At 47.6% G+C, this 24305-nt stretch overlaps 11 protein-coding genes across 13 annotated transcripts; 6 read left to right on the plus strand and 5 right to left on the minus strand.

The window, feature by feature from the left end:
• Window positions 1-210: 210 nt before the first annotated feature.
• H257_15524 (hypothetical protein) lies at window positions 211-1311 on the minus strand (the record flags this gene model as incomplete). Its single annotated transcript, XM_009843662.1, has 1 exon — window positions 211-1311. The coding sequence occupies one exon, from the start codon at window positions 1309-1311 to the stop codon at window positions 211-213; it is 1101 nt and encodes a 366-aa protein (XP_009841964.1).
• Window positions 1312-1605: 294 nt separating this feature from the next.
• H257_15525 (hypothetical protein) lies at window positions 1606-4682 on the minus strand. Its single transcript, XM_009843663.1, has 13 exons — window positions 4552-4682; window positions 4372-4499; window positions 4216-4320; window positions 4081-4140; window positions 3965-4033; window positions 3523-3910; window positions 3303-3407; window positions 2821-2926; window positions 2686-2734; window positions 2430-2566; window positions 2173-2373; window positions 2012-2102; window positions 1606-1927 (listed from the first exon to the last, which is right to left on the minus strand). The coding sequence occupies exons 1-13, from the start codon at window positions 4649-4651 to the stop codon at window positions 1697-1699; spliced, it is 1770 nt and encodes a 589-aa protein (XP_009841965.1). The 5' UTR covers window positions 4652-4682; the 3' UTR covers window positions 1606-1696.
• A 363-nt stretch (window positions 4683-5045) lies between these two features.
• H257_15526 (hypothetical protein) lies at window positions 5046-12619 on the plus strand. 3 transcript variants are annotated; one of them, XM_009843665.1, is made up of 13 exons: window positions 5046-5664; window positions 5718-6016; window positions 6667-6877; window positions 7375-7692; window positions 8160-8354; window positions 8801-8897; window positions 8957-9244; window positions 9559-9713; window positions 10632-10892; window positions 10989-11198; window positions 11505-11790; window positions 11971-12021; window positions 12293-12619. In XM_009843665.1, the coding sequence occupies exons 1-13, from the start codon at window positions 5059-5061 to the stop codon at window positions 12583-12585; spliced, it is 3270 nt and encodes a 1089-aa protein (XP_009841967.1). In that variant the 5' UTR covers window positions 5046-5058; the 3' UTR covers window positions 12586-12619. The 3 variants fall into 3 exon arrangements, with proteins under 3 accessions (XP_009841967.1, XP_009841968.1, XP_009841966.1); XM_009843666.1 differs by having other exon boundaries at window positions 11505-12021; XM_009843664.1 differs by lacking the exon at window positions 12293-12619 and having other exon boundaries at window positions 11505-12265.
• Window positions 12620-13237: 618 nt separating this feature from the next.
• H257_15527 (hypothetical protein) lies at window positions 13238-13935 on the minus strand. Its single transcript, XM_009843667.1, has one exon. It carries the CDS (start codon window positions 13908-13910, stop codon window positions 13341-13343), a length of 570 nt encoding a protein of 189 aa, XP_009841969.1. The 5' UTR covers window positions 13911-13935; the 3' UTR covers window positions 13238-13340.
• Window positions 13936-14196: 261 nt separating this feature from the next.
• H257_15528 (hypothetical protein) lies at window positions 14197-15002 on the minus strand. The gene has a single exon (XM_009843668.1). It carries the CDS (start codon window positions 14937-14939, stop codon window positions 14292-14294), a length of 648 nt encoding a protein of 215 aa, XP_009841970.1. The 5' UTR covers window positions 14940-15002; the 3' UTR covers window positions 14197-14291.
• A 772-nt stretch (window positions 15003-15774) lies between these two features.
• H257_15529 (hypothetical protein) lies at window positions 15775-16402 on the minus strand (the record flags this gene model as incomplete). The annotated part of the gene is made up of 2 exons (XM_009843669.1): window positions 15775-15843; window positions 15926-16402. 2 exons carry the CDS (start codon window positions 16400-16402, stop codon window positions 15775-15777), a joined length of 546 nt encoding a protein of 181 aa, XP_009841971.1.
• Window positions 16403-16805: 403 nt separating this feature from the next.
• On the plus strand, window positions 16806-17664 carry H257_15530 (hypothetical protein). The gene has a single exon (XM_009843670.1). The coding sequence runs from the start codon at window positions 16858-16860 to the stop codon at window positions 17569-17571; it is 714 nt and encodes a 237-aa protein (XP_009841972.1). The 5' UTR covers window positions 16806-16857; the 3' UTR covers window positions 17572-17664.
• Window positions 17665-18365: 701 nt separating this feature from the next.
• On the plus strand, window positions 18366-18602 carry H257_15531 (hypothetical protein; the record flags this gene model as incomplete). Its single annotated transcript, XM_009843671.1, has 2 exons — window positions 18366-18485; window positions 18567-18602. The coding sequence occupies 2 exons, from the start codon at window positions 18366-18368 to the stop codon at window positions 18600-18602; spliced, it is 156 nt and encodes a 51-aa protein (XP_009841973.1).
• Window positions 18603-19404: 802 nt separating this feature from the next.
• H257_15532 (hypothetical protein) lies at window positions 19405-20104 on the plus strand (the record flags this gene model as incomplete). Its single annotated transcript, XM_009843672.1, has 1 exon — window positions 19405-20104. The coding sequence occupies one exon, from the start codon at window positions 19405-19407 to the stop codon at window positions 20017-20019; it is 615 nt and encodes a 204-aa protein (XP_009841974.1). The 3' UTR covers window positions 20020-20104.
• Window positions 20105-20567: 463 nt separating this feature from the next.
• H257_15533 (hypothetical protein) lies at window positions 20568-21172 on the plus strand (the record flags this gene model as incomplete). The annotated part of the gene is made up of 1 exon (XM_009843673.1): window positions 20568-21172. The coding sequence occupies exon 1, from the start codon at window positions 20651-20653 to the stop codon at window positions 21170-21172; it is 522 nt and encodes a 173-aa protein (XP_009841975.1). The 5' UTR covers window positions 20568-20650.
• Window positions 21173-21543: 371 nt separating this feature from the next.
• On the plus strand, window positions 21544-22779 carry H257_15534 (hypothetical protein; the record flags this gene model as incomplete). The annotated part of the gene is made up of 1 exon (XM_009843674.1): window positions 21544-22779. One exon carries the CDS (start codon window positions 21544-21546, stop codon window positions 22777-22779), a length of 1236 nt encoding a protein of 411 aa, XP_009841976.1.
• Window positions 22780-24305: the final 1526 nt, after the last annotated feature.

Below are 24305 nucleotides of genomic sequence, written 5' to 3' on the forward strand. Positions count from 1 at the left end.
TAAGTATTATCTTACTGCTACGACCTTTTGCACGCCAAGAATTGGAGGTAGAGTTGATGCTTTGACGCAGCGTCCATCCGATGCAGTAAAAACAAAAACAATATTTCGCCATTGGCGCGAAGTGTCGGGTCTCTTATTTCGTCCAACTATCGGGCGCACTCGTACATCTAATGCGTCGTCCGTTCGCAATGTGAATCGTTCGTTCATTCGTTATGACACCACACATTGACAATCAGCCATGTTTTCGTTTCTGTCGTCCGGTTTTGGCCCTCGAAACGTCAAGAGGAGGGGCCGAGGCAGTCGGGCGAGGTCCGCCTGGGTCTGTCTGAACCCCGCGTGCACCGCGTCCATACCATTGATCGCGATGAGGATGTCGCCCTCGTGGATGTGCTTTCGTCCGGCGAGGGGGTTGGACACTGTCGATAACATCACCGACACGACCGTGAGCACGGTGGATTGGTCACCATGGGACTTTGAACCGACTCGCACCCGTCGAAAGGCCACGCCAAGCGACTCGCCGTCGCACCACCGCACCGTGTAACTTTGCAAGTGGGAACTTGTGAACTGCAGCACCTGTGGAAGGCGACGACGGTGGGGATGATGGTCGTCGCCTTGAGGGGGACCTGCTACAGCTGCTTGGATGTCTACAAAGGGGACGACTCGGACGTTGTTGACTGCTGTGAGGACATCCCCCCGGTGGAGTCGCATCGTCCGTCGAGGTTTGGTCGAGTCATGGGGGATGTCGACGATGGCCGTTGGGCACTCGAGCCACGCCACGGGTACATGCGACGTCCAAAACACAAGTTTCAACGACAACAAGGCGGGACTTTGGTTGGTCCACGGCGATAAACTCTTGGAGCTGTGCGAGGGGGAATGGCGGGGAGTGGGAGTAGGACGAGGCGGTTTGTCCGCTGCTGTCTGCTGGGGCTGCCGTTGGACGACGCGCGCCGTGGTGGGTGCGGCTGCAGGGGTGCGAAATCGACCCTCCAGTTTACGTCGAGGATGGTGTCGCGGCATGTTTGGTGTGGAAAACGCGTGGCTGGCGCGGAGGGCACAGTCGATCCACACAAGTTTGTCCATTCGAGGCCCGTAGTTTGAACCAGTGGGGGGAAGAACCTCCTCGTCTTCTTCCACTTGAAACGCGACGCCCCACGCCAGACAAGACGTGCGAGGCCGTTCGCGGTCCTTATGATGGCTCGCCAGCACTTGATGCTCTGCCAACGCAAACAGCTGCGTCTTTTTCGGCATTTTCGAGGCGCTGGTTCGCGCGCGTCGACGTGCCGCCGCCTTGGCTTGGTCTTCCACCGCCATCTTAGCCAAACTGAAACACGATTACAATCGACATGCCTTTTACGGTCAATGCACTGGCTTCGAAAAAACCAACCACACTCTGGTGGGGACAACCAACCCTATCATGGCTTGTATTATATTTATTCATACAAAGAGCAGCACATAGCCCCCGACTGGTCGCTCTCCTGCTACTCCCAGTTAACTGGTAGTCTCGCGTTTTGGGCTATACTGGTGCCCGTATAAGAATTTGATCTCGACAACCTTTGCCCAATGGTCGCGACGATTTTTTCCATTTTATCTGAATCTTTCATACAAGTGCAAGGTATTACTGTATTATTCACAGTTGATTTTAATATTCACAGTTGATTTTAACCCATCGTGCCAAATCTCTAGTAACTAGACTTGTCTAGCCAGCTCGTTTCAACCGGCGGACGTTGGCCAAATCGTCTGCTAGTTGGGCGTTGGGCGGGTCCAAGCTCAGCGCGTCCATGTAATCTTGTTCGGCTTTGGCGTAGTCTTTCTCCATCGTGAACGCCGCACCGCGACGGACGAGGGTCTTGAGCACCCATAGCCGCCGCTTGGCTGACCCGGGGGCTGGAATGGCCGAGTACGGCACCATCGTCGGACTCAACGTGTCCTATGAGAATGTTGAATTCGTCAAGGTATGAATATATATATATATATATATTAGGAGCTAGGTAAAAAAAACACTAACTCGTACCTCCAGAATGGCAAGTGCAACCGAACAGTCGGCAATACATGCCTTGGCATCCAGCAGTGCCAACGAGCACGCCGCCCGATTCGATAAGCAGCTACACACATTCCCATGTGAATAAAAAGCCAAATTGATAGCCTTTTTTATAATGGATACACACAACATACGAAATAAAGGTCGGGTCCACGTGCAGGGCTTCGGTGTACATAGCTTTGGCCGTCACAAAGTCTTGGCTTGCGTAGCTCGCATCTCCCTTGGATTTCCACACAGCACATGCTTCGAGCTGCCCAATGCGGCCAAAGTCCAGCTGCAATGCTTCATTTTGGGGATGGATGGTTAGAGCGACGCCGTAATCGGCCTTGGCTTGGCTATAAAACCCCGGGAAATTGAATTTAAAATGGTTTTAAAATAGTGTTCATTGTACCTGTACAACCCGAGCTGGCAGTACGCGGTGCCGCGGCGGACGAGCACGCGCACTTTTAACTGGACCGTTTGCATCGACGGGGTGTCTCCAATATCTGGAAGCAACGCCAGGGCTTTCGAACAGTCGTCCGCACACAACTACATTCGAATTTCAAGACCATCATTTCAGTTACATGTATTCATATCAAAGGGGCTGATGGCATTTGGCAACTTTGTGACCTATTGACGTCTGGTAAAAGTAGTTTGAATACACCGACCTGATACTCGCCGACTTGCAAAAAGCACGCGGCGCGATTCGACAAACATCTACAAGTCCCACGTGTGTGAAGTCCATTCTATCAGCCTATACTGTATATATATATATATATTATTGGCGCTATAAGATATCGTACGGTGTAAGCGAAGGGTCGATGGCGAGAGCGTCGCCGTAGGCGTTGATGGCACTGCGAAAGTCTTTGTGTCGGTAGAAATCATCGCCTTTTGCTTTGAGCCACACGGCTAATAGTCCAATAAAAAGATCCAAAGTCAATAGATAATTGGTTCACACTCAACATTTCCATCAAATCAATCCGAATGGTGCCATATATCATGTCGATTTTCTTCAAATGTCCCCATTTTCCATGGTTCGTTCAATCGAGCACAAATAGAGCCGAGACATCTGATTGGATAATATCCACTTGGCCCTTTCCAACAGAAATCCAAATTGATATTGTAGCCAATCAGCGACAAATAATTTCGGATTGACCAATGGGAGAGGAGAGATTAGTGCCTGGTTCGCGAGATTCGATTCAACGGGGCCCGGAATTCGTATCGAATCTCCAATATATATACGTATAATATATATATATATATAATCGCGTTGTAGAGTGCTTACGATCTGTTTCGCTAATGTCTTGCGCAGCGGTCGCGGCGGCAGCATGCAGTCCCTTGTGACTTTTCAAGTGCTTTCGGTTCTTCACAAGCCAATTCTCTTCGTCCACTACATCATCCATATTAAAACACATATGAAAGTATTCACCCCAGCATCGCATTGCAATTTGGCATATTTGCCAAATTCAATGAAAGAGATCAAAATAGCAGTAGCAGTCGTCTACCAGCAGTGGATTCACGGCTAGGCGTGGGAAAGACACGGGGCGTAAACACGATTCTGCTCGCCGTGACTTGTTGTCGTGGTGGGGGCCACTGCGTCACATCCTCGTCTTCCCCGTCGTCGTCGCCGTTTTCGATGGGCGTCTCGAGGATCGGGCTGTTGTTGTTGCTGTAGTCGTCAGACTCCGTGTCAGACGACGTGCCCCAGTCTTGTTCTTCTTCTCGCGGGGGGGGCGAAGGGACGACGATCGAACGCCTGGGAATGTCAAACTCGCCCTCTGGCGTCATTTCTAAAATCGGCGGCTCCACGGCTATTGGCGTGGAGCTGCGACGTTTAGTCGATTGGGTTGATGGTGGATGTTGCAAGTCGCGGAAGGTGCGATACATGGCGTCCTGATGGGCCAATTGAGGATGAGACAAAATGGATGGTCAGGAGAAGAAGAGGACCTCTTCGCGCTGTTTTTCGGTGGCTTTGAGGTCGTCCAGCCGCTGCCTTTCGAGTTCGTCCAGTGACATCTAAACTGGAGGTTGAGCTATGTAGTTGAAAGTGGTAGTTAGTCTACTTGGTCTCGCAACGTCTGTTTCTCGTTGCGGTACTTGAGGTCCTTCCGCGCTTCGCTTAGCTACACATGTGATTGTATACATCATCATCACGACGAGTTGTTGTTGTGGTGGGGTCTCAATGGCAGACAAGATACCTTTTGCTCGTAGGCTTCTTTGCGAGCCATGGACGCCTTGCGCCGCGCAAGACAGTCGGCTTTGGTCCCGTCGAATCCCAACTGCTTCCACACCCGGCGCTCGTGCTACATGCCCACAGCACTTTTCACCGTCGCAATGTTCGCCATGCATTATACCTTTTGCGCGACCAACACCACCACGCCGTTGGTAATCGTGACGGTCGTGTTCTCTGGCTCGACAGCAGCATGCAAGTCCACGAGCAACACATACGGCTTGAAGTTTACTTTGACGACCAGGTCCGCCACTACCACCGTAACGTGAGCAAAACATCATGCAAAGATATCTCTACTACGTACCGTAGATGTCGACATCCTTACGACTCGCGCCTTTGAGCGGCACACGCAGCGCAATGGACGACACGTCTTCTTCCCATGTGAATTGCGGCGTCAGCGGCATGCCAGCGGCGTGGAAATGGCAAATGTGTGCCTCTTGACAAAAGATTGTGGTGTCGTTGCTTCAGGACCGCTTTTGATTGGCTGATCAAGGTGGGACATTCGAATTTCGACGATTATGTTCGACGTGGGTAAATGAAAAACGCACACGTTAAACCTTGGATCTGTTGCAAAAGTCGGCGAGGTTAAACGTTAAAACGCATTTTGAATTATGCGTTTAATACAAGTCGGACGACAAATATTTACGTTTTGCCACTCTTATTGAAATATGTTTTAACGGGCTCTCCAACAACCACGCATTCCACGAGTTGAATAAAAATATCTTGCTATTTGTATACTGTGGCTCGAAATAATAGTCCAAGCAATATAATTTGCCGCGTTCTGCCACAATCGTTTAACGCAAGCATCAACATGGAGGTTCTAGCGGACATCTCTGATCTTCTCGTGGACGCGCTGCCGCCACCGACGCCTGCAGCAGATGCTGCCGCGCCATTAGGGTTCTTGGACGACTTGATGCCAAGCGACGTGAACGATTTACCGCCTCCTGAATATGCACAAGACGAACAGGTTGAAATTGACGACGAGGACGACGACGACGGGGTTGAACGCGTCGCGGAGCCGCCGTACATACCAGAAATCGCACAGTGGAGCTCGGACGACGACTTCGAGGAAGTCGAGGAAGAGGAGACCAAGAGCAAGAATTCGAAAGGCCGCAAGAAGCGACGGATTGCCGAGATCATCGACGAAGAGGACCTCGAACAAGACACGATTTTGGCGCGAAACGAGGAACAAGCACGCGCGAAACTGTTCAAGGCCGACGAGACACCCACGAGCTTTGGACGGACAGAGGATGGACGAGTGTGCTTGAACCCACTCCCGGACGGCACGATTCCAACGGGGGCCGTCGGCGCCGCGGACGCGCCAGTCTTGGTCGACGACTATATCTCGTCCAAACTCAAACCGCATCAAGTCAAGGGCATTCGATTCCTGTGGAGCCACATCTCTTCCGGTCCCAAGGTATACATGTCCTTTCTCGCGTCTCTCAACCAACATGCTTTACTATGATCCAGGGCTTTGGGTGCATTTTGGCCGACTTTATGGGCCTCGGCAAGACGCTGCAAGTGATCACGACCGTCCATTCGTTCCTGAACGTCATGACCGTGTACGACGACGACACGTCGTCCGAGTACGCCAAGTACAACACGGCGCTCATCCTTGCGCCGGCGATCTGCGTGCGCAACTGGGAGTCCGAGTTCACCAAGTGGCTGAGTGCGCGCCAACTCGCGCGTCTTCAGCTCACGACCCTCGAAGCCGACAAGTCCATCTCCGAGCGACTGAATGCCATTCTGTCATGGCATAACCTCGGCGGGTACAATCCTCTTCCCCAGATCTAACTTTGTCTACTTGTCTATGATAAGCTGTCGATTGGTATATTTATTTGTATTATTTGTATCCAATGTATATGCAGATGGATTTAGCCAATCAGATTGCAGGAAATTATCGGCAAATTAGTGTGTGACTTCAATTAGTGTGATGCCAATCGCCACAGGACACCTTTTTCGATACAAAATTCAGTACAAAAAATCGATATCGATACTAAATTTCAGCACAAAAGTCAGCCAAATTTTGGGTAAAAGGACAAAATATATCTAGCTAGATGGAATATAATTGTGTTTTTCTTTAAATATAGTTGGGGGTGTATTTCTTTCGACTGTATTTTAATATGAAAAACCTGCAAAAGTGTCTTGTGTTGTCTATTATCTGACGTGGTTTGCGATGATCGTTTCTGCTTGACGTTATTGTATTACGTTTCATGAGAGCCCTATATATACCCGAGTGGACTCAAGAGTCAAAGAATCCATATTATATTGTTCACATATCTCACAGAACCAGGAGATATGTTTGTAAAAATCTCGTGGATTTTTTATATTTTATATTCAACCTTCTATTTCACTTGTTTTACATCGAAACATGGGGTATATGTTGTATATACATAGAAGTCTTGATTTTTGGTTGTAGGGTCATGGTAATGGGGTACGAAATGTATCGCAACATTGTGCTGCAAGCCACGGGAGTAGAAAAAATGCGCGGGAAGACTACGGCCGACCTCCAGCGCCGCATGAAAGATGCGCTCGCGTGTCTGTGTGCCCCTGGCCCCGACCTCATCGTGCTGGACGAAGGCCATCGCATCCGAGACGCCAAATCCAAGCTCGTGAAAGCTCTGTCGCATGTACGTTCCCATATAAAAATATATCACAAAGAAAACGATCAAAAATCGATTAAAAAAATCATCCAAAACCATCAAATTGGATATAAAAACACGACCCCAAACGCCAAAATAATGGTTTAATGGGGTCCTGTTTCTGGATATATATATATATATTTATAGTACTTCCTGTACATTCCATATATTGTGGTATATTCGATACGAATTTCCAGTCCCCGTCGAATCGAATGTATCTCACCGGCGAATCACGAATCATCGACGCTATGATTGGCTAATCCATTTTTGAGTTGATTTGATTGGCTCGAAAGGACAAGTATATTCAACCAATCACAACTCCGGCGTGATTCAATATTGATTCGACAAACCACGCGAAGAAGTTTGGAAGTTTATTTCACAATATATATATATTCCTGGACATATACCATCGATATATCTGATGCATTTGGACGTTGCAAGATCATTCGAATGTCGATGATAACATATATCATGTGGGATATTAGGTTGAAACAAGGCGACGCATCATCTTGACGGGGTATCCCATCCAAAACCACATGAAGGAGTACTGGACCATGGTCAACTTTGCGCGGCCCAACTACCTCGGCACACTGCAAGAGTTCAAGAACCGATTCGTGGACCCAATCGAGAACGGCCAGTTCGAAGACTCTTCAGACGTGGACATTGTCCTCTCCCGTAAACGCACGTTCATTCTGACCAAGGAACTGTCGACGTTGGTGCTGCGGCGGGATGCTGGGTATCTCCACCGCCAGCTGCCAGCCAAGCACGAGTTTGTCCTACTGTGTAAGCTATCGCCATTGCAGGTATGTACATATATATATAGACATATGACTGCCTTGTGGTTTGAACCTCCTAAAGGTTGTTGGGCACATGAATGCACAGAGTCATGTTATATTTATATATATATATTTATATATATGTAAGAGAGATCGTTGTTGTTGGTATTATTATTTATTATTATTTATTATTTATTTATTTATTTATATATATATATGTGTATTAATATTAATATTATTATTATTATTTATTATTATTTATTATTTATTTCAAGGTTGGCGACGAGACAGAACGAATAAGAGAGAGACTGGACGATTCTCGTTGGGTTTCGATTATATAATTCTGCTTTGGTAGATATATATTAAAGTGTGCTGGCTTCGTTCTGGGTTGTTACTAGTATACGCATCGTCTGATATTTTTTTCAAGTTGGGTTTTTTATTGTTATCTGCCAGAACGTGACGAGTGAATAAGTGGTTGGTTCTATGGAGCGTAGGTTCGCATTTACAAGGCATTTCTCCGGGATGGCGTGCCCCGTAATCCGTCGAGTGGCAAGATTGATGTGCTGGGCGGGTACCACATTTCGCTGGCGATTGTAAACCATCCAGATGTGCTGTACAATGCACTCCCGGGCAAAGACGACGCGCCTCCACCGCCGCCGCCCCCCGCCGCACTCACAGCACCCGAAGATGTACGTTGAAAGAGGCTTCGAAAGTATATATATACACACTTTCATATATATATATATGTGTCCGATCGTTTTGGACAAGTGGATCTTTCCTGCTAGGACGTGATATGTGTAATATACCCGTTGGAATTCATATATATATATATATATACTTGTGATGTATGCGTCGTGGAATGTGTACATGGATCTGTATATATATATGTTGATAGCTCGCACAATCGTATGCATGGGAATATATATATATATATTGTGGTTGATTTCAGTCGCAAGCTGGAACGTCGTTCAGTCCATATGTTGGCTATATGTGTCTTTTTACTTCAAACGATCAGCCTTGCTCAAATATTGTCATTGATTATTCTTTGACCATGTCTTCACTCGACAAAATCCTTTTGAATATATATATATATATATTCCTGACGCGTTTCTTTTTTGTATATATTAAATAATAGGTGGACAGCGACATTGAAGCCGTGGAGGCCGTGGTACGCACGATGGGCCACCGGTTGAGTTTTGCCGAGCCTTTGTTTGGACCCGACTACTCGAAAGGTAATAATATAGCTTTATATTTGTTGTATTCTTTCTATTTTTCATGTGTGTTTGAATAGGGATTGTCGAGCACAGTGGCAAGATGGTGCTGCTGCTGCACATTTTGCGCGAATGCCGCCGTATTGGGGATCGGATCACAGTGTTTTCGCAGAGCATTCCCACGCTAAATGCGATCCAGACCATGCTGGACGTGTACAACGAGACCAAAAAAGAGTACGAGCGCATCAACGCCCTCCGCATCGACGGCAGCACGCCGCAGGCCCTGCGGTTCACGCGCATCGCCCAGTTCAATGACCCCGACGAAGAAGTCGACGTCATTCTCATCTCGACGCGCGCGGGCGGTGAAGGTCAGTACGTCGTCGTCTCTAGTGTTTTATATGGCTATTGTCCCATACCTTGTTGGATGTTTCATGTGTTTGGTATCTTTTGAATATATATATATATGTATTGTGGATTCGAATTTATAGACCTCGTGAATCACGAAGCATCGACGCTTTGATTGGCTAATTTTAAGTGGATTTGATTTGCTATTACAGAAAGGACAAAAATAGTCAGCCAATCAGAACGTCCAGAGTGATTCAATTTTGATGAGACAAACCTTGCGAATTTTGGATGTTTATAGCGAATTTGCAATATATATATATATATAATGATGGCGTAGGCGTGAATTTGTGCGGGGGTAACCGCGTGGTGATTTTCGACGTGTGCTGGAACCCGTGTCATGATGCGCAGTCCATGTGTCGATCGTACCGATTTGGCCAAGCAAAGCCCGTGTACGTGTACCGAATCATTTCTGCCGGCACGATGGAGAAAAAGGTATGGGGGTACTAAGTAAGACAAGAGATATTGGTGGCCATTTGGCAGACTATCTGATGGTTTCGTGGCCATTTGGCAGACTTTTCTGATGGTTTCGTGGCCATTTGGCAGACTATCATTGGGGGGTACACGTTTTGTAGACGCTTGGGGTATTTTTTAGGTTATATATTGTGCATTTCACCCAATTTGGACTTTTGTGAGTGATACAAATAGCATTCGAATCCATTTGATCCTATTTAATCGTGTACACACTATACTATACAACGAGTAGTATACATGTGGTTATTTGGGGTTAAACGTTTGGATTGGCAGAATATATTCGACATGACGTGATTTGATTGGTTCAGGCGGTTCTTGAATCGATTCGCCAAACACATTCGATGATTCTGCTGACGGCTCCCAGTTTCGAATCGATTTGGCAATATAATTGTTGGTGAACTGTACCTGATATCTTTTTAAGCCTATTATATCATTTTAAGACCATTTGGAGACGAATGGCGTGTTGCGGCCGTTATGTGAATATTAATTCTCTAAAAGGGATGTCATTTTAAAAATCTATTTTTATATATTGATAAAAATAAAAATAAGAAAATTAGGTGTGACGTCAAGGGTCAATAATAATTCTCTAAAAGGGATGTCATTATGTAATATCTATTTTTATATATTGATAAAAATAAGAAAATTATGTGTGATGTCAAGGGTCATATGTGACAATGTGGCGGTATAGAAATGTTTTTCGAGTGCCCTTTTATAAACCATGGGACTGTTCTGATTGGAGTATGTGTTTTGGGTTTCCTTTTCCGAGAGGGCAATATATATATATATATATATGATCGACGGGCCGGCTTGCTTGCTATATATATATATATATGGGATTGAATGGACACGTAAACAAGATTGGTTGATGGAAATATATAGGTGTACGACTTGCAAGTAAAGAAAGAAGGCGTGAGTAAACGGGTGGTGGACAACACGGCACTCGAACGCAAGTTTCAAAAGCTGGACGTAAAAAAGTACTTTGACATTCACGACTTTAAGGACGCGCAGACCAAGTTACTCAAACACGACAACAACAACAGTACTACTAGTATTACTAGTAGTAGTAGTACTAGCCACTCGTCTCAACCAACCACCGACCAAGTGCTCAACAGTGTTTTGGCCACGCGGTCTACGTTTCTGGTACAGTATATATATATATAACGGATGTAGTTTTGCTATTTAAATATTATTATTTTTTAATATCCTTGAAATATATATATTTAAATCGTCGAGTAGGCCGAATGGTTTGAACAAGAAAGTATGTTTGAAGAGAATATGGACGAGCGGTGCTCGGCACTAGAACAAGAAGAAGCTTGGAAGGAAAATGAGATTTCCAAGGCGGCTCGGGGCATTCGATACTATCAAGTGGACAGCGCTGCATCCATCAAGCGCGTGATCTGCACCCAGTGCAACCAGTCCAACCCTGTCACAGACGTCGATTTGGAGGTATATTTTTTATATAATTCTTGATATCAAGTTTTTTGTGTGCGTCTTGTATATATTATCTTGTTTGCTGGAATTTGAATCGATTCGAGTGTCAGGTGGGGAGCTTCTTGAATGTATATATCTATGACATATACACATTTCAAGATGTGGAGCTTCTTCGGGGCCAGGCTGATCGATGATTGGCTGAAATGTATCCATATTGTGCCAATTGATTGGCTAGGACATTCTATAGTATAAATTCCCACATAGCAGTGTTTGTTGAATCTAGATCACTAACTACCTCACGTCGATATTGTGTGGCTGTAGAATTTGAGCTTGGAGTGCTCCGAGTGCGACACAACACTGGACCTCACAGACCCTGACCGTATCGTAACAGTGAGCACCAAGAACCATCCTGAAGTAGCGCAAATGCAGTACTTGCACCAGCTCCAACAGCGCCAACGGGAGCTGGCCATGGCCGCCCACCAAGGGACCCCCCTACAACCTCAAGCCCCATCCTATGCGCAACAACTGGAGGCGCTCATGACTCGGCCGCTTCCGTCGTCGTTGAGCAACCTCGTGGCCGCCGCGGCCGCTGCTCCATACCCTCCACGTACGTGCCTCTACTAGTCTTTTGAGTGTATTTCGTAAACAGGTTTGAATTTTGAATCGTTTTCTGTGGCTACCGTCGAGATTTTCAAAATAAAAATAAAAAAAAAATGTTATTTAATAAATGAAATACAATAAATTTCAATAAATTTTGCTTCTCACATATGTGTATTGTTGTATGTAGGGGGCCACCCACACCCCAACCCAGCCTATCCTGCCGTGATTTCATTAGCAGGTATATACAGATATATACAATTATATATATTTATAATAGTAGAGTTTCTCGAGTGGTTTGACCTGTGTGTTTTGGCTTGTCGTATCGAATTTTTTATATATATATACATATACAGTATAGGGGGTTTGACTCGTCAAATATATGTATATACATCGTTTTGGCTTATCATAACGAATATATATATATGTAGTATAGGTGGCTTGACGACTCGTCTGGTTGAATATATATATATATATATTGTGGTGGCATATTCCGACGGCATGTCATGTAGATGATGCAGCGCGTCCGCCGCAACTCCATCGCCGCACTCGCATCCTGTTTCTTCGTCGCGGGTTGGACCGATCGCTTGTGGAAGACTTGCGCACCCGCGCGACCAGGTTGGACGGTGTACACTTTACGGTACAGTTGGACACCCAGACCACGGACCTGGTGACGGGCATGTCGCTGGAGGCGGCACTCGACTGGCTCAAGCTGCCCCACCTGCCGCCCAGCGTGACCTTGCGCCCTGTCGCATGGCTGCAGCACCTCGTCACATCGTCGTCACAGCAGTGGCACATGAACTAGTAATGAGTAGTAAATATATGTATATAAATGGCAATTATGCTAGGGGCTTCATGTTAGAGCTGTAGAACGCATGAGATATTATAATCGATATGGAGTGGGGTAGATAATCGATCGACCAATCAAAACCCAGAACGCTAATAACCAAGTGGCCAATCAAATTCTATCTTTATGCAACCTCGAATTAGTGTATGACTTGTATTTAGCCGTTTTATGACGTGATATTGTGGTGTGTATATTCTAAACTGGAGCGACATAGAACGATACAACCAAATTAATGTGCAGAAGTATTTAGCCAATCCGATTGCAGGAAACCGTCATCAACGTCAAATTAGTGTGATACTTTAATTAGTGTAATAGCAAGGCAAAGAATCGATCGATAGATATTCACCACAAAAGTCCAAATTTTGGGTAAAAGGACGATACAAAAGTCAGTACAAATACAGCGATGATCGGTGGATTTGGTGAATAGCATCCAACTTCGGGCTGATGGGACATTCCATCGGTTTCTTGGTGATCAAGTGAACGGCTTGGTAGATGTGAATGGGTAGTTAGTTATTCCTATATGTGTACTAGGTATTGCTTTCCCGAGTTCATTCATATGTCATGGCCAGCTACAGGATAACCGATATGTAAGGGGTCTGGATGAAGCAGAAGGAACAGTCGTAGTAGTTAGTGTGCAAACTCATACAATTAAGATAACATCACATTCGGCTACGGAGAACTACATGTGTGAAAGCGTCCTCGAGATATCTACACTACATGTGCAGGAGACCAGCGGCTGCGATGCTAAACGCGAGTACAATGGCACCTGCGCTTGTAGGACCTGCAGCTGACGAGGCTTTGGTGGTGACCGGCGGCGTGGGGGTCGGCTTGGGCACAGTGGTGGCTTCGGTGGCGTTGGTGGGGGCCAAACTGGTGGGCGTGTCGGTGGGGACGGGCGACAACGTTTTCGACGGGTCGAAGCTCTGGATCTCCTTGTTGTTGGCGACCAAGAACTCGGTCAACGACAACTTGCCGTACTCTTGGACGTTGCGGCCGAGGAATTCGCACGCGTCCATGCCGGCAAACGCAGTCGCGACGGTGGAATACCACGCATTGCAGCCGGGGTGGGCGCTCACGGCCTTGATCGTGTCGTCTGACGCTGGCGTCGTCTCAAACAGCGAGTTGAAGTCCTTGCCGTTCAACGTAGCGGCGGCACACGTGACGGCATCCGCCGAGTCGTACGTCGGCACGATGGCCAGCGCAATCTGGCTCGAGTCACAAGGGGACAACGCAGCGTGGACACATGCAACGACGGCAGCAACAAGGACGACCAGACAGGTCATGGCGACAGGAATCAGCAAATGGCCCCATTACGTTGGCTCGGCCAATGGCAATGGACCTGACCAGATCCAGTAATTCACAATTTTCAGTAAAACATGAAATTTTGGTTCGTAAATTCGTAAAAAGGTCAATATGGGCGAAATCATGTGGAAATGCTTTGACCAGCAGCTGGCAAGGCGGCCACCCTTGGAGGCTACTGTAAGAAAGTTAACGTTAAGCCATCTACTGGACTGCTTGTACAGAACTCTACTCGACCAACAATTACATCACTAACACGACCAACTAACACATCAGAACCACACAACTCGGTGGAATTAAATGGGGACACCGACATTGTAGTGTGGAAGGCTACGCCGCTAGGGCCATCACGAACGAACAAGGGGTTATAGTAGCGAGGCAACGGCGGTGACAGCTGCTACCGACAACCACGTAGTCAAGGCAAAGGTGGACGCACTCGCAGAGGTCACTTGATGAGTTGTAGGCGTGGCGGGTGGCGTCGAAGTGGTAACTGGCACAGGCGACGTTTCTATCACAGAAGGTGGAGCCAGCGACGTCTCCGGTGGCACTTCGGTCGTGCTTTCTACCGATGCAGCGCCACCCCCTTCGTCGTCGGTTTCAACGGGACTCGTGTCTGCCGGTCGATTCGGGTCAAAGCTTTGGATCTCCTTGTTGTTGGCTTCCAAGAACGCTTGGAGTGGCTGCTTGGAGAAGTCCTGGATCGTTGTACCCAGGTACATGCATGGCTTGAATAAAGCAAACGGCGCCGACAGTTCGGACCACCACGTTTGACAGCTAGGCGTATTCACCATCTTGGCAATGGTGTCGGGGGGAGTCACGCTGGACTCGAAGATGCTGCGGATGGACTTGCCGCCCAACGCTTCGGCGCCGCAAGCATCCGCCGCAGGTGTGGTCATGAACGGGACAGACGTGACTGCAATCTTGCCAGAGTCGCATCGCTTTAGAGTGGATTGGCCAGATGCCTCGCCACAGAGGGCGACCACAACGACGAGGACGGATGTCGGAGCAAGCATGTCGAGAAATGATCAGGTCGACTTTCTTCGTACCACATGCTCACACTATTCAGGATGGTGCAAAAGTTGACTTGTTTGTGGAATTCGTATAAGATGGGCTGGCCTTACTTCTGATTATTAACCAATCAGAGTACATCAAGGTTTCTTTCCCATATAATTGGTCAAGACGATCACTTTTATCGACTGCGAAAACCAATTTATGGTGCTACCAAGTAAGGTGGTCAATTTATGGTGTACTACGTAGTGCTTGAAAGAGGCCTCCTCGTAGAATGAGAATGGAACGATCCTATTGGCCAGCTATTTTCATTTTTCTATCATATAATTGGACAAAAATTTGGTAGCCTACCTCACGAATTCATCAAAAAGATGCATTTAAGGAATTAAAAAATATCCCATACAAACATGAAGCTTCTTTCAATAGAATTTGACCTATTTCAGATCGCCTTGCGAGCCTACTAAAACCTACGAATTCTGTGTTATGTTCCTCGAGTATTAATACTGTTTTTTTGTCTTTATCACTGTTTGACCAGGTTAATCTCCCAATGGTTCAATCTGTTTCCATGGGGACATGAAATATTGTTTATAAATGGCTAGATGAAGCCGAAAACAATTACAACAGCTACGAGAAGAGCCATCGGGAAGTAGTGTGACGATGGTGCTGAGGTTTTGCCGTTTGAAGTTGAAAGGAGTGATGTGGGGACAATTGTGTCGACGTTCGGAAGGTTTGAGGTGTTTACGCGTTGAGAAGCCACAGGGCTGGTGGTGTTGGCTGCGATAGGACTGCTAGTTGTAGTGTCGGAGGAGAAAATTGTTGGCGTCAGACTTGAGCTGGTGGCTAGAGCGTGGGGGACTGAATCACTCTCTTGGGTGGCAGGCGTGGTGGTGGTTTGAGTGAGGACCGCAGCTAAGGTATTCACCTCGATGGAGCGAGTGGAAGTGGGGTTAGGGGGCGCAAGCGTACTTGTCACAGCAGCCATAGTGCCAACCAGTGCCGCCGTGGCTACAGGTGACGGGGGAGCAGCACTTCCTTTGTCATCAATTTCCATGGGACTCGTGTCCGCTGGTTGGTTTGGGCCAACGCTCAGGAGGATCTCCTGGTTGTTGGCTTCCAAAAACGCTTGCAGTGGCATATTTGAAAAGTCTTGAATCGACATACCGAGGTACGTGCACGGCTTGAACAATGCAAACGGCGCCGACAGATCAGACCACCACGTTTGGCAACTAGGGGTGTTCACCATCGTGGCAATGGTGTCGGGGGGAGTCACGGTGGACTCGAAGATGCTGCGGATGGACTTGCCGCCCAAGGCGTTGGCGCCGCAAGCGTCCGCCGCTGGCGTCTTCATAAACGGGACTGACGTGAGTGCGATCTTGCCAGAGTCGCATTCCACGAGAGTGGACTGACCAGCAGCCTCGCCACTGAGGACGCCCAGGATAACGACGAGTTTAATCTCAAGAGCAAGCATGTTTTTCAATGTGTCCAATCCAAAAGTAGTAGTGTCCGTTATACTTGTGAAAATTGCTCTCGGCTGTGTCGCAAGTTGCGCTCATAAACAACACTGTCACATTACAAATTCCAAACCACGAAACGGTATGGAGAAATCAATGTTCTACTATTAATAGTCAAGCAACTTCATCTTAGAGGTCCAGACTTACCCGCACTGAGCCTTGCTTCGACATTTGATTGGTTGATCTGAAATTACTTGTCGCTGATTGGCGAGTATATTCTTTTCCCTTTCTGTGGATTATGTGTTAGCCAATCAAATCTCGCGGTGATGTTGCGAGGTTCTGCGAAGTGGGGTACAGTAATTTGATTTGAGCAAAGTAATTGTGGTTCGAAACCTTGGAAAAGCCATACGGAAACCCACGAAAGTTAATCTATTTCCCAACGCTGCATGCCAGAATCCTCTCTGGTGCATCCATGTCTACTCCGTTCAAGCGCCGCCAGTACTCGGAGCTCCAAGACCTGATGCTGCTGAGGCAAATCAGCGACGACAAGCCATTCCTCGCCCGCCACGGCAGGATTATGGAGGCGTGGGAATCTGTTGCGCGCGCTCTAGCGGCCCAAGTCGACTTCGACCGACCTCATTTCGACGGCAAGAAGGCCCAATCCCGATTTGCCATCCTTTTGCGTGACCATCGCGACAACAACAATGCGCCCATGCGTGCCGTGTCTGCTTGTACGGGGGAAGACTCAGCGGAGAAGATGGATCTGTTGGAGGACATTTCCAGGCTGGAAAGGTCATCCACCCTCGCCGCCTCGGGCAATCAAGTCGACGAAGCCAAGGAGGCCAACGACGTGCCGCGATCTACCACTGACGACCGCGACGATGCAGTAGCAACAGCAGCAGCACACGTGAACGAAGAAGCCCAGGCGTCCGTCCAGGACGTACCGCGCAAGCGAAAGTTGGACGACGACGACGACGACGACGGGGACTCGAGTGCGTCGGGTAAACTGCTCAAACTCGTGGGTCTCATGAACGAAGCCAGCAAGCACGAGCGAGACCTGCGCAGGTTTATGTTTGAACGGGAAGTGGAAGAGCGAAAAAGGGATCGCGATGCCCAAACCCAGCAAATCCAAATGCTCCAGCACTCGCTGACGGCGGTGCTTGACGCCCTGATCAAAAAGTTGTAAAAACGTCGATTTGATAGTACAAATTTGGGTGCAATCGAATTTCGCGCCGACGAAACCAATTCACAATCCATCTGATTGGTTGAATTTCATTGAAAAGGTTTTGATTGGCTAATAATTTTGAGCTCAACTGTAGTAGCCAATCAAATCGATTTAAATTCCATACGAGAAACCACGCCACAACACGAAATTTCACTCGAAAGCACAATAGCAGCACTACAACACCGTGTCGCACATTTTTATAGCTTTGCAAATTTCGTTTTTCATCTTGCCGCCACTTGTCGGGTGAAAAAAATAAATCAGTTGAGTCCGTCCGTCCACTCTATTGTGCCACGCGGTGTTGTACACTAGTAATACTAACGTTAACTAGTAGAAAAAACACTTTCCAAGTGACTATTAATAGTACTTCAAGTATATTGTTTGGACGACTGATACTAGTGCAGTAGCTTGTTTGAATACTAACGTTACAGAAGTAACGTTACATGCGACACAGTAAGCTAATAGGAGTACTGTATCACGACGATGCCTCATGTTTACATGCAAGAGTCCAGTGCTGTAGCTTGAAGTTACGAGGCGTTACACCATCCCACAACTGGACAAGAGCTACAGAGGTCGCTTGAACGAGCCGCGCCACACAACACCACCACCATGCGAGGTGTAATATGGAGCTACCGAAGAGCGTATTCACCCCGCCGCAGCAGTCTCGAGAGTGTCGTTGATGCGACGCCAAAGACCTCCTGCAGTGTCTTGTGCTCGACGGCTGCCGTGTAGAAATGCAGCACAATAGCCAGAACAGCATGAGCGTTAAACTGGTGTACCACGCGGCGATGCTGGCCTCGTTACAGAACACCCGCACACGGCAATGCTGGAGTCCACCTGCGACAGAGGCGGCCATGAATGCGGTGTGGTGGAGGAAGGTGATGGAGTAACTTAAGTAGAACTTCATATAAGTTAATGTTAAAATCATACCGTAATATATTAATTCAATTTAACGATAGCATTTGGCAGTGCTCGCGGCGGACAATGCCAGTTAAAGCTTAGGATATTCCTCCTCGCCCCATTATGGACCGCCGCCTGCAAGAGGCATTGGCGCCCGCCGGCAATCAACTGACATCATATTGACGTACTTGGGACTGCCGAACATGGCTCGACTGAGGAGATCCATGCAACGGCACGTCATAGCCATATGGAAATGGTCAAGTTCTTGCATCAGCTCAATTTTGGATGTACGACCACAGCGATGGACGATGTCGCTACCGGTTGCCATCTGGAGGTCGTCCGATGGTTGAATACTCATGAGAACGTACAGATACATAGCTGTAGTTTGTGCGCCTGGATGCGACTAATTTGGGTGCAATCTGAGAGCAAGACATGTTTCAGTTTTGATCAGATTTGTTGAATTCGGCCCCAAAATCCGTTTTAGGCCTGAATATTGCCATATTGATCCGGTTACCAGACGCACCGTGAGACGTTGGGAATTTTTTGCAGACTTGCCAAAACGGTTTATGGCATAACTTTATGGCTGGCATCGAGACCAGCCCTTAGCAGAATAGAGGTGTTTACAGTTATTATAGCAAGTTGATACTAACGTTACATGTACTTTGCAGTACTTCGAAGTATTTATTACCACTAACATTTACTGTTACAACTGCTACACAAGCAATATTGCCATTTCCTCCACTCTCGCTCACACTCCACCCCTCCACAAATTACAATCCGATGCAGACAAGAATACAAGAATATCATTTTTGACCAAAATGTGCAATAACCGGAAATTCCGCGCGGGGTTTGTGGATGTTGATTGGCTATTTCGATGCGCACCCTATATTTTCTACCATGGACACGGAACGACCGTCGAAGGTACGATCGCCGCTTCTACACGTATCGCCCATGTTGGCAGTCCTCGTCACCCAGGGACTTTTCGACGCTATCATTGCGTATCAGAATGGAATTTACCTGGACCTGCGCCCATTCGTGGGCTTGACGGATGCGTTGGGGCCTCTCGGTGATCTTCTCAAGCGCACTGCTTCTGAAGGGATTGACCATTGGGATGGCATCACGATTGTCGCTGAATCATTTGCCCCCCTTGGTCAAGTCATGTCGGGGTGGTACAAGGCCAACGGATCTGCCCGCATGCTCAAGCTATTAGCTTGTTTCCCGCAACTGCGAGACCTTGTCATTGCGCACGCTGTGGTCAATGGAAACCTTCCACTATTGAGCTTGCTACCACTCGAGATCTTGCGTGCAGTGCCATACACGTTGCTCGATTTGGCAGCTTGGGACGGCCACCTGAATGTCCTCGAGTTCCTTCATTCTGTTGTGGGCCACGAAGGATGTACTACTTGGGGAATGAACCTTGCTGCTCGTTATGGCCACCTCGACGTTGTTCGCTACCTCCATGAGCGCAGAAGCGAAGGATGCTCAGACTGGGAATGGACATGTGGAAGTTGAAGTCATCAAAAAGATGCGTTTGAGACCAGCCTTTATGGAAATATTCAGTCCTTTACAGTTAATGGAATGCGTCTGGTAACCGGAAATATTGCAATATTCAGATGTTATCAGGCGCATACAATCATGAATCTTCTTTCAATAAAATTTGACCTATGTATTTCAGATCGATTTATGGAATTCGAAAAGTCACCTTGCGAGCCTACTACGTAGTAAAACCTAGTGCTTCACCTGTCTCAGATTCAAATTTGGTGATGAAGTAGATATTTAACCTAACGTTAGTCGTATTTTACATGGGCGCATGGATCTTTATTTGGCCATGGGGGTGGTCGCTGAGATATATTTTGATTTTTGTATGTGGTTCTTGTCCGTATAAATTATCCGGATGTAGTTGGGACCATAACCTCCCACTATGTACGGTGATAAAACTCATGAAATCAGTATTTAACGTATTTGGTCTTTGGGTTTAACTACATAAATTGTACGTTAAATAATAAAACCTCCACTCTTCGATTTGGCCAGTTGGAAGCTTTGAGATCATAATTTATGCGAGCAACTTGCGACACAGCCGAGAGCAATTTTCACAAGTACCCTGGATATTACCACTTTTGAATTGGACACAACATTGAAAACTATGCTTGCTCTTGCGATTAAACTCGTCGTCATCCTGGGCGTCCTCAGTGGCGAGGGTGCTGGTCAGTCCACTCTCGTGGAATGCGACTCTGGCAAGATCGCACTCACGTCAGGCCCGTTCATGACGACGCCAGCGGCGGACGCTTGCGGCGCCGAAGCGTTGGGCGGCAAGTCCATCCGCAGCATCTTCGAGTTCAGTGTGACTCCCCCCGACACCATTGCCACAATGGTGAATACGCCTAGTTGTCAAACGTGGTGGTCCGAACTGTCGGCGCCGTTCGCTTTATTCAAGCCATGCATGTACCTGGGTACAACGATCCAGGACTGCTCCAAGCAGCCACTCCAAGCGTTCTTGGAAGCCAACAACAAGGAGATCCAAAGCTTTGACCCGAATCGACCGGCAGACACGAGTCCGGTTGAAACCGACGACGAAGGGGGTGGCGCTGCATCGGTAGAAAGCACGACCGAAGTGCCACCGGAGACGTCGCTGGCTCCAACTTCTGTGATAGAAACGTTCTGCTAGTTACCACTTCGACGCCACCAGCCACGTCATATGCTAAACGATATACTGGGTGTCTCTAATTTTGACACTACTACGTAGTACTCGAGTACATAGATAGATAGTAATGCTACGATGTATTAATATACGCCGCAGCCTGCACAATGTAGCAATGAGAATTTTTGAACGATCGTATTGGCCAGTATATTCATTTTTCCAAATTTCTATCCTAAAAATTCGGTAAGGCAGGCTGCCTTTCGAACTCATCAAAAAGACCTATTTCAAATCGATTTATGGAATTCGTAAGTTTTGACCAAAAAATTCAAAAACTGGAAATTCCAAGCACTGTGCGGATGTTGATTGCCTATTTCGATGCACACCTTATATTTTCAACCATGGACACGGAACGACCGTCGAAGATGCGATCGTCGCTTCTAAACGTATCGCCCATGTTGGCAGTCCTCGTCACCCAGGGACTTTTCGACGCTACCATTGCGTATCAGAATGGAATTTACCTGGACCTGCGCCCATTCGTGGGCTTGACGGATGCGTTGGGGCCTCTCGGTGATCTTCTCAAGCGCACTGCTTCTGAAGGGATTGACCATTGGGATGGCATCACGATTGTCGCTGAATCATTTGCCCCCCTTGGTCAAGTCATGTCGGGGTGGTACAAGGCCAACGGATCTGCCCGCATGCTCAAGCTATTAGCTTGTTTCCCGCAACTGCGAGACCTTGTCATTGCGCACGCTGTGGTCAATGGAAACCTTCCACTATTGAGCTTGCTACCACTCGAGATCTTGCGTGCAGTGCCATACACGTTGCTCGATTTGGCAGCTTGGGACGGCCACCTGAATGTCCTCGAGTTCCTTCATTCTGTTGTGGGCCACGAAGGATGTACTACTTGGGGAATGAACCTTGCTGCTCGTTATGGCCACCTCGACGTTGTTCGCTACCTCCATGAGCGCAGAAGTGAGGGATGTTCAGACTGGACCGTAGTATTTGCCGCGGAGAATGGGCATGTGGAAGTTGTAAAATTCCTTCACAACTATTTTGATCCCAGTACCGTCCTCGTCAGTGCCGCTCTAAAGTCCGCCGCTAGCAACAATCGATTGGATGTGGCGACGTACATCATTCAGGTGCTAGGTAATGATGAGCGTAATTCGACTGACGTGATCGAAGAAGCGGCGCGCAAGGGCCATCTGCAAATGGTCCAGTTGTTGCACCTGAACAGTTTTGCTTGTACGACCAAAGCGATGGACGACGCCGCTGTCGGTGGCCATTTGAAGGTCGTCCAATGGCTGCATTCTCATCGGACCGAAGGCTGTACGACGCGCGCAATGAACTGGGCCGCATCGAATGGACATTTGAAGATTGTGCAATGGTTACATGCCAATCGTCAAGTAGGGTGTACGAACTGGGGGCTTGAACGGGCTGCTACCCTTGGCCATCGGGATGTGGTGGAATTTCTCGTGACCCATCGACATGAGGTCGATGCGAAAGTGGTTTTGGAGCGGGTGAAGCTAGAGTACCGCTACGATGCCGTGGCGATGTTAGAGTCCATTATGGACAAGCCATCACTCGAAAATCGTCAACGCGATTCGAACACGAGGCAGAACGTGAGCTATGCTTAGCTCGTCATCTTCGCATATTCGTAGTAAGCAAGTCGAATCCATCAGCTTGACCATTTTGGTGGAACGGTTCTTCAAAAGGCACTTCGATGAAGAGATCGCCACTTTGCAGAAGTGTCGCCAATGTCAGCAGTCCTCTCCATTCAGCAACTTTTGAATGCTATCACTGCGTATCAGCATGGAGTCTACCTTGACGTATTCGTGGCTACTACCTAGTATGGCAAAGCCACCTTGCAAACTCTCCGAGATCTTCTCCAGCGTACGTATTATATGGGTTCGAGAAGATCTGAATATGTGGCTAACACCCTTGGAACACCTTCACCGACATTGCCAGACTGTTTTGCTCTCTTCACATGGGCTTGATGGCGTTTTTTTAGTGCGAGGTCTATGGCGTATGTTGAAGTTGTTTGACGCCGCTGTCGGTGGCCATCTGGAGGTCGTCCAATGGTTGTCTGTTCATTGGACCATAGGTTGTACAACGCGGACACTAATGGTCCGAGCAGCCTCAAATGGACATTTGGAGGTTGTGAAATGGCTCCATACAAATCATCCTGAAGGGTGTTCAAGCTGTGCGCTTAGAACTGGCCACCTATTTTTGTCGTTGGGTGTGACTTTGTGGAATTTCGTGTCACCCGTCGGGTAGGGGGCGATGTTGCAGTTGGAGCTTTCGAGGGACGATCAACGTCTTGTGGCGATATAAGAGTTCATTATTGTGGATAAGATGTAGACACTAGCTAACGTTATGTACGGTGTCGATGTCTCGATACGACGGTTGCGGTGTGGCACCCTCGAGATACATAAATATAATTTCTGCCATGATCGGTTAGCCATGTAAACATTAATGTTGTCACGAGAATGGCACCGACAGCATTAGTCCCGCGAGTTCGACCAAGGAAGCAGTGCGAATCCGCATGGAGCTAGATTCGACATTTGTCCATTTGGGGGTATGAAAGGCTCTAACAGTTATTTATATCGCGTGCCTCAGCTACTACGTAGTAGTACTGTATACTGCAACAACGTGTCCATGAAATCGATGCCACTGATGTTGCATTTGCCCCGTTTCACCATGTCGTTACGACATAGTATTGTCAAATCGATTCGAAACTGGATTCGAATGGTATTTGGCGAAATGACTCACAAGTCCAAATTCGGGGGAATTGCACAATACCATGTCGTGGACTTCTGTCGCATGTTCTCATTGCTTACTTGTTTGCTTCGCGTTCGAGTTGGGGCGGCTCCGCGACAATCGATAAAACGACAACTACCATCAGTGTCACAAGCTCCCCCCCAGTGCCTACAAGCATATTCAAACGCAGAAACTCGCTGTGGCAAGGGCGACTTGGTTATTTATGACCACACGACGCATAAACCTGACTGGGGGGTTAAGATTCTCCCGTTAAGGGCATGGCGGACATTTATGGGGGCAGTTGAAAGGGTACGATGAGGGGTTTAGTTACTATATAGGCCTCTTAACATACTAGTAATGGCAAGAATTAATCGCTGACATTTTTCAAACCCCTCCAATCTTG

This window comes from Aphanomyces astaci (assembly GCF_000520075.1).
Source record: "Aphanomyces astaci strain APO3 unplaced genomic scaffold supercont1.71, whole genome shotgun sequence".
In the NCBI taxonomy this organism is placed as follows: Eukaryota; Oomycota; class Saprolegniomycetes; order Saprolegniales; family Verrucalvaceae; genus Aphanomyces; species Aphanomyces astaci.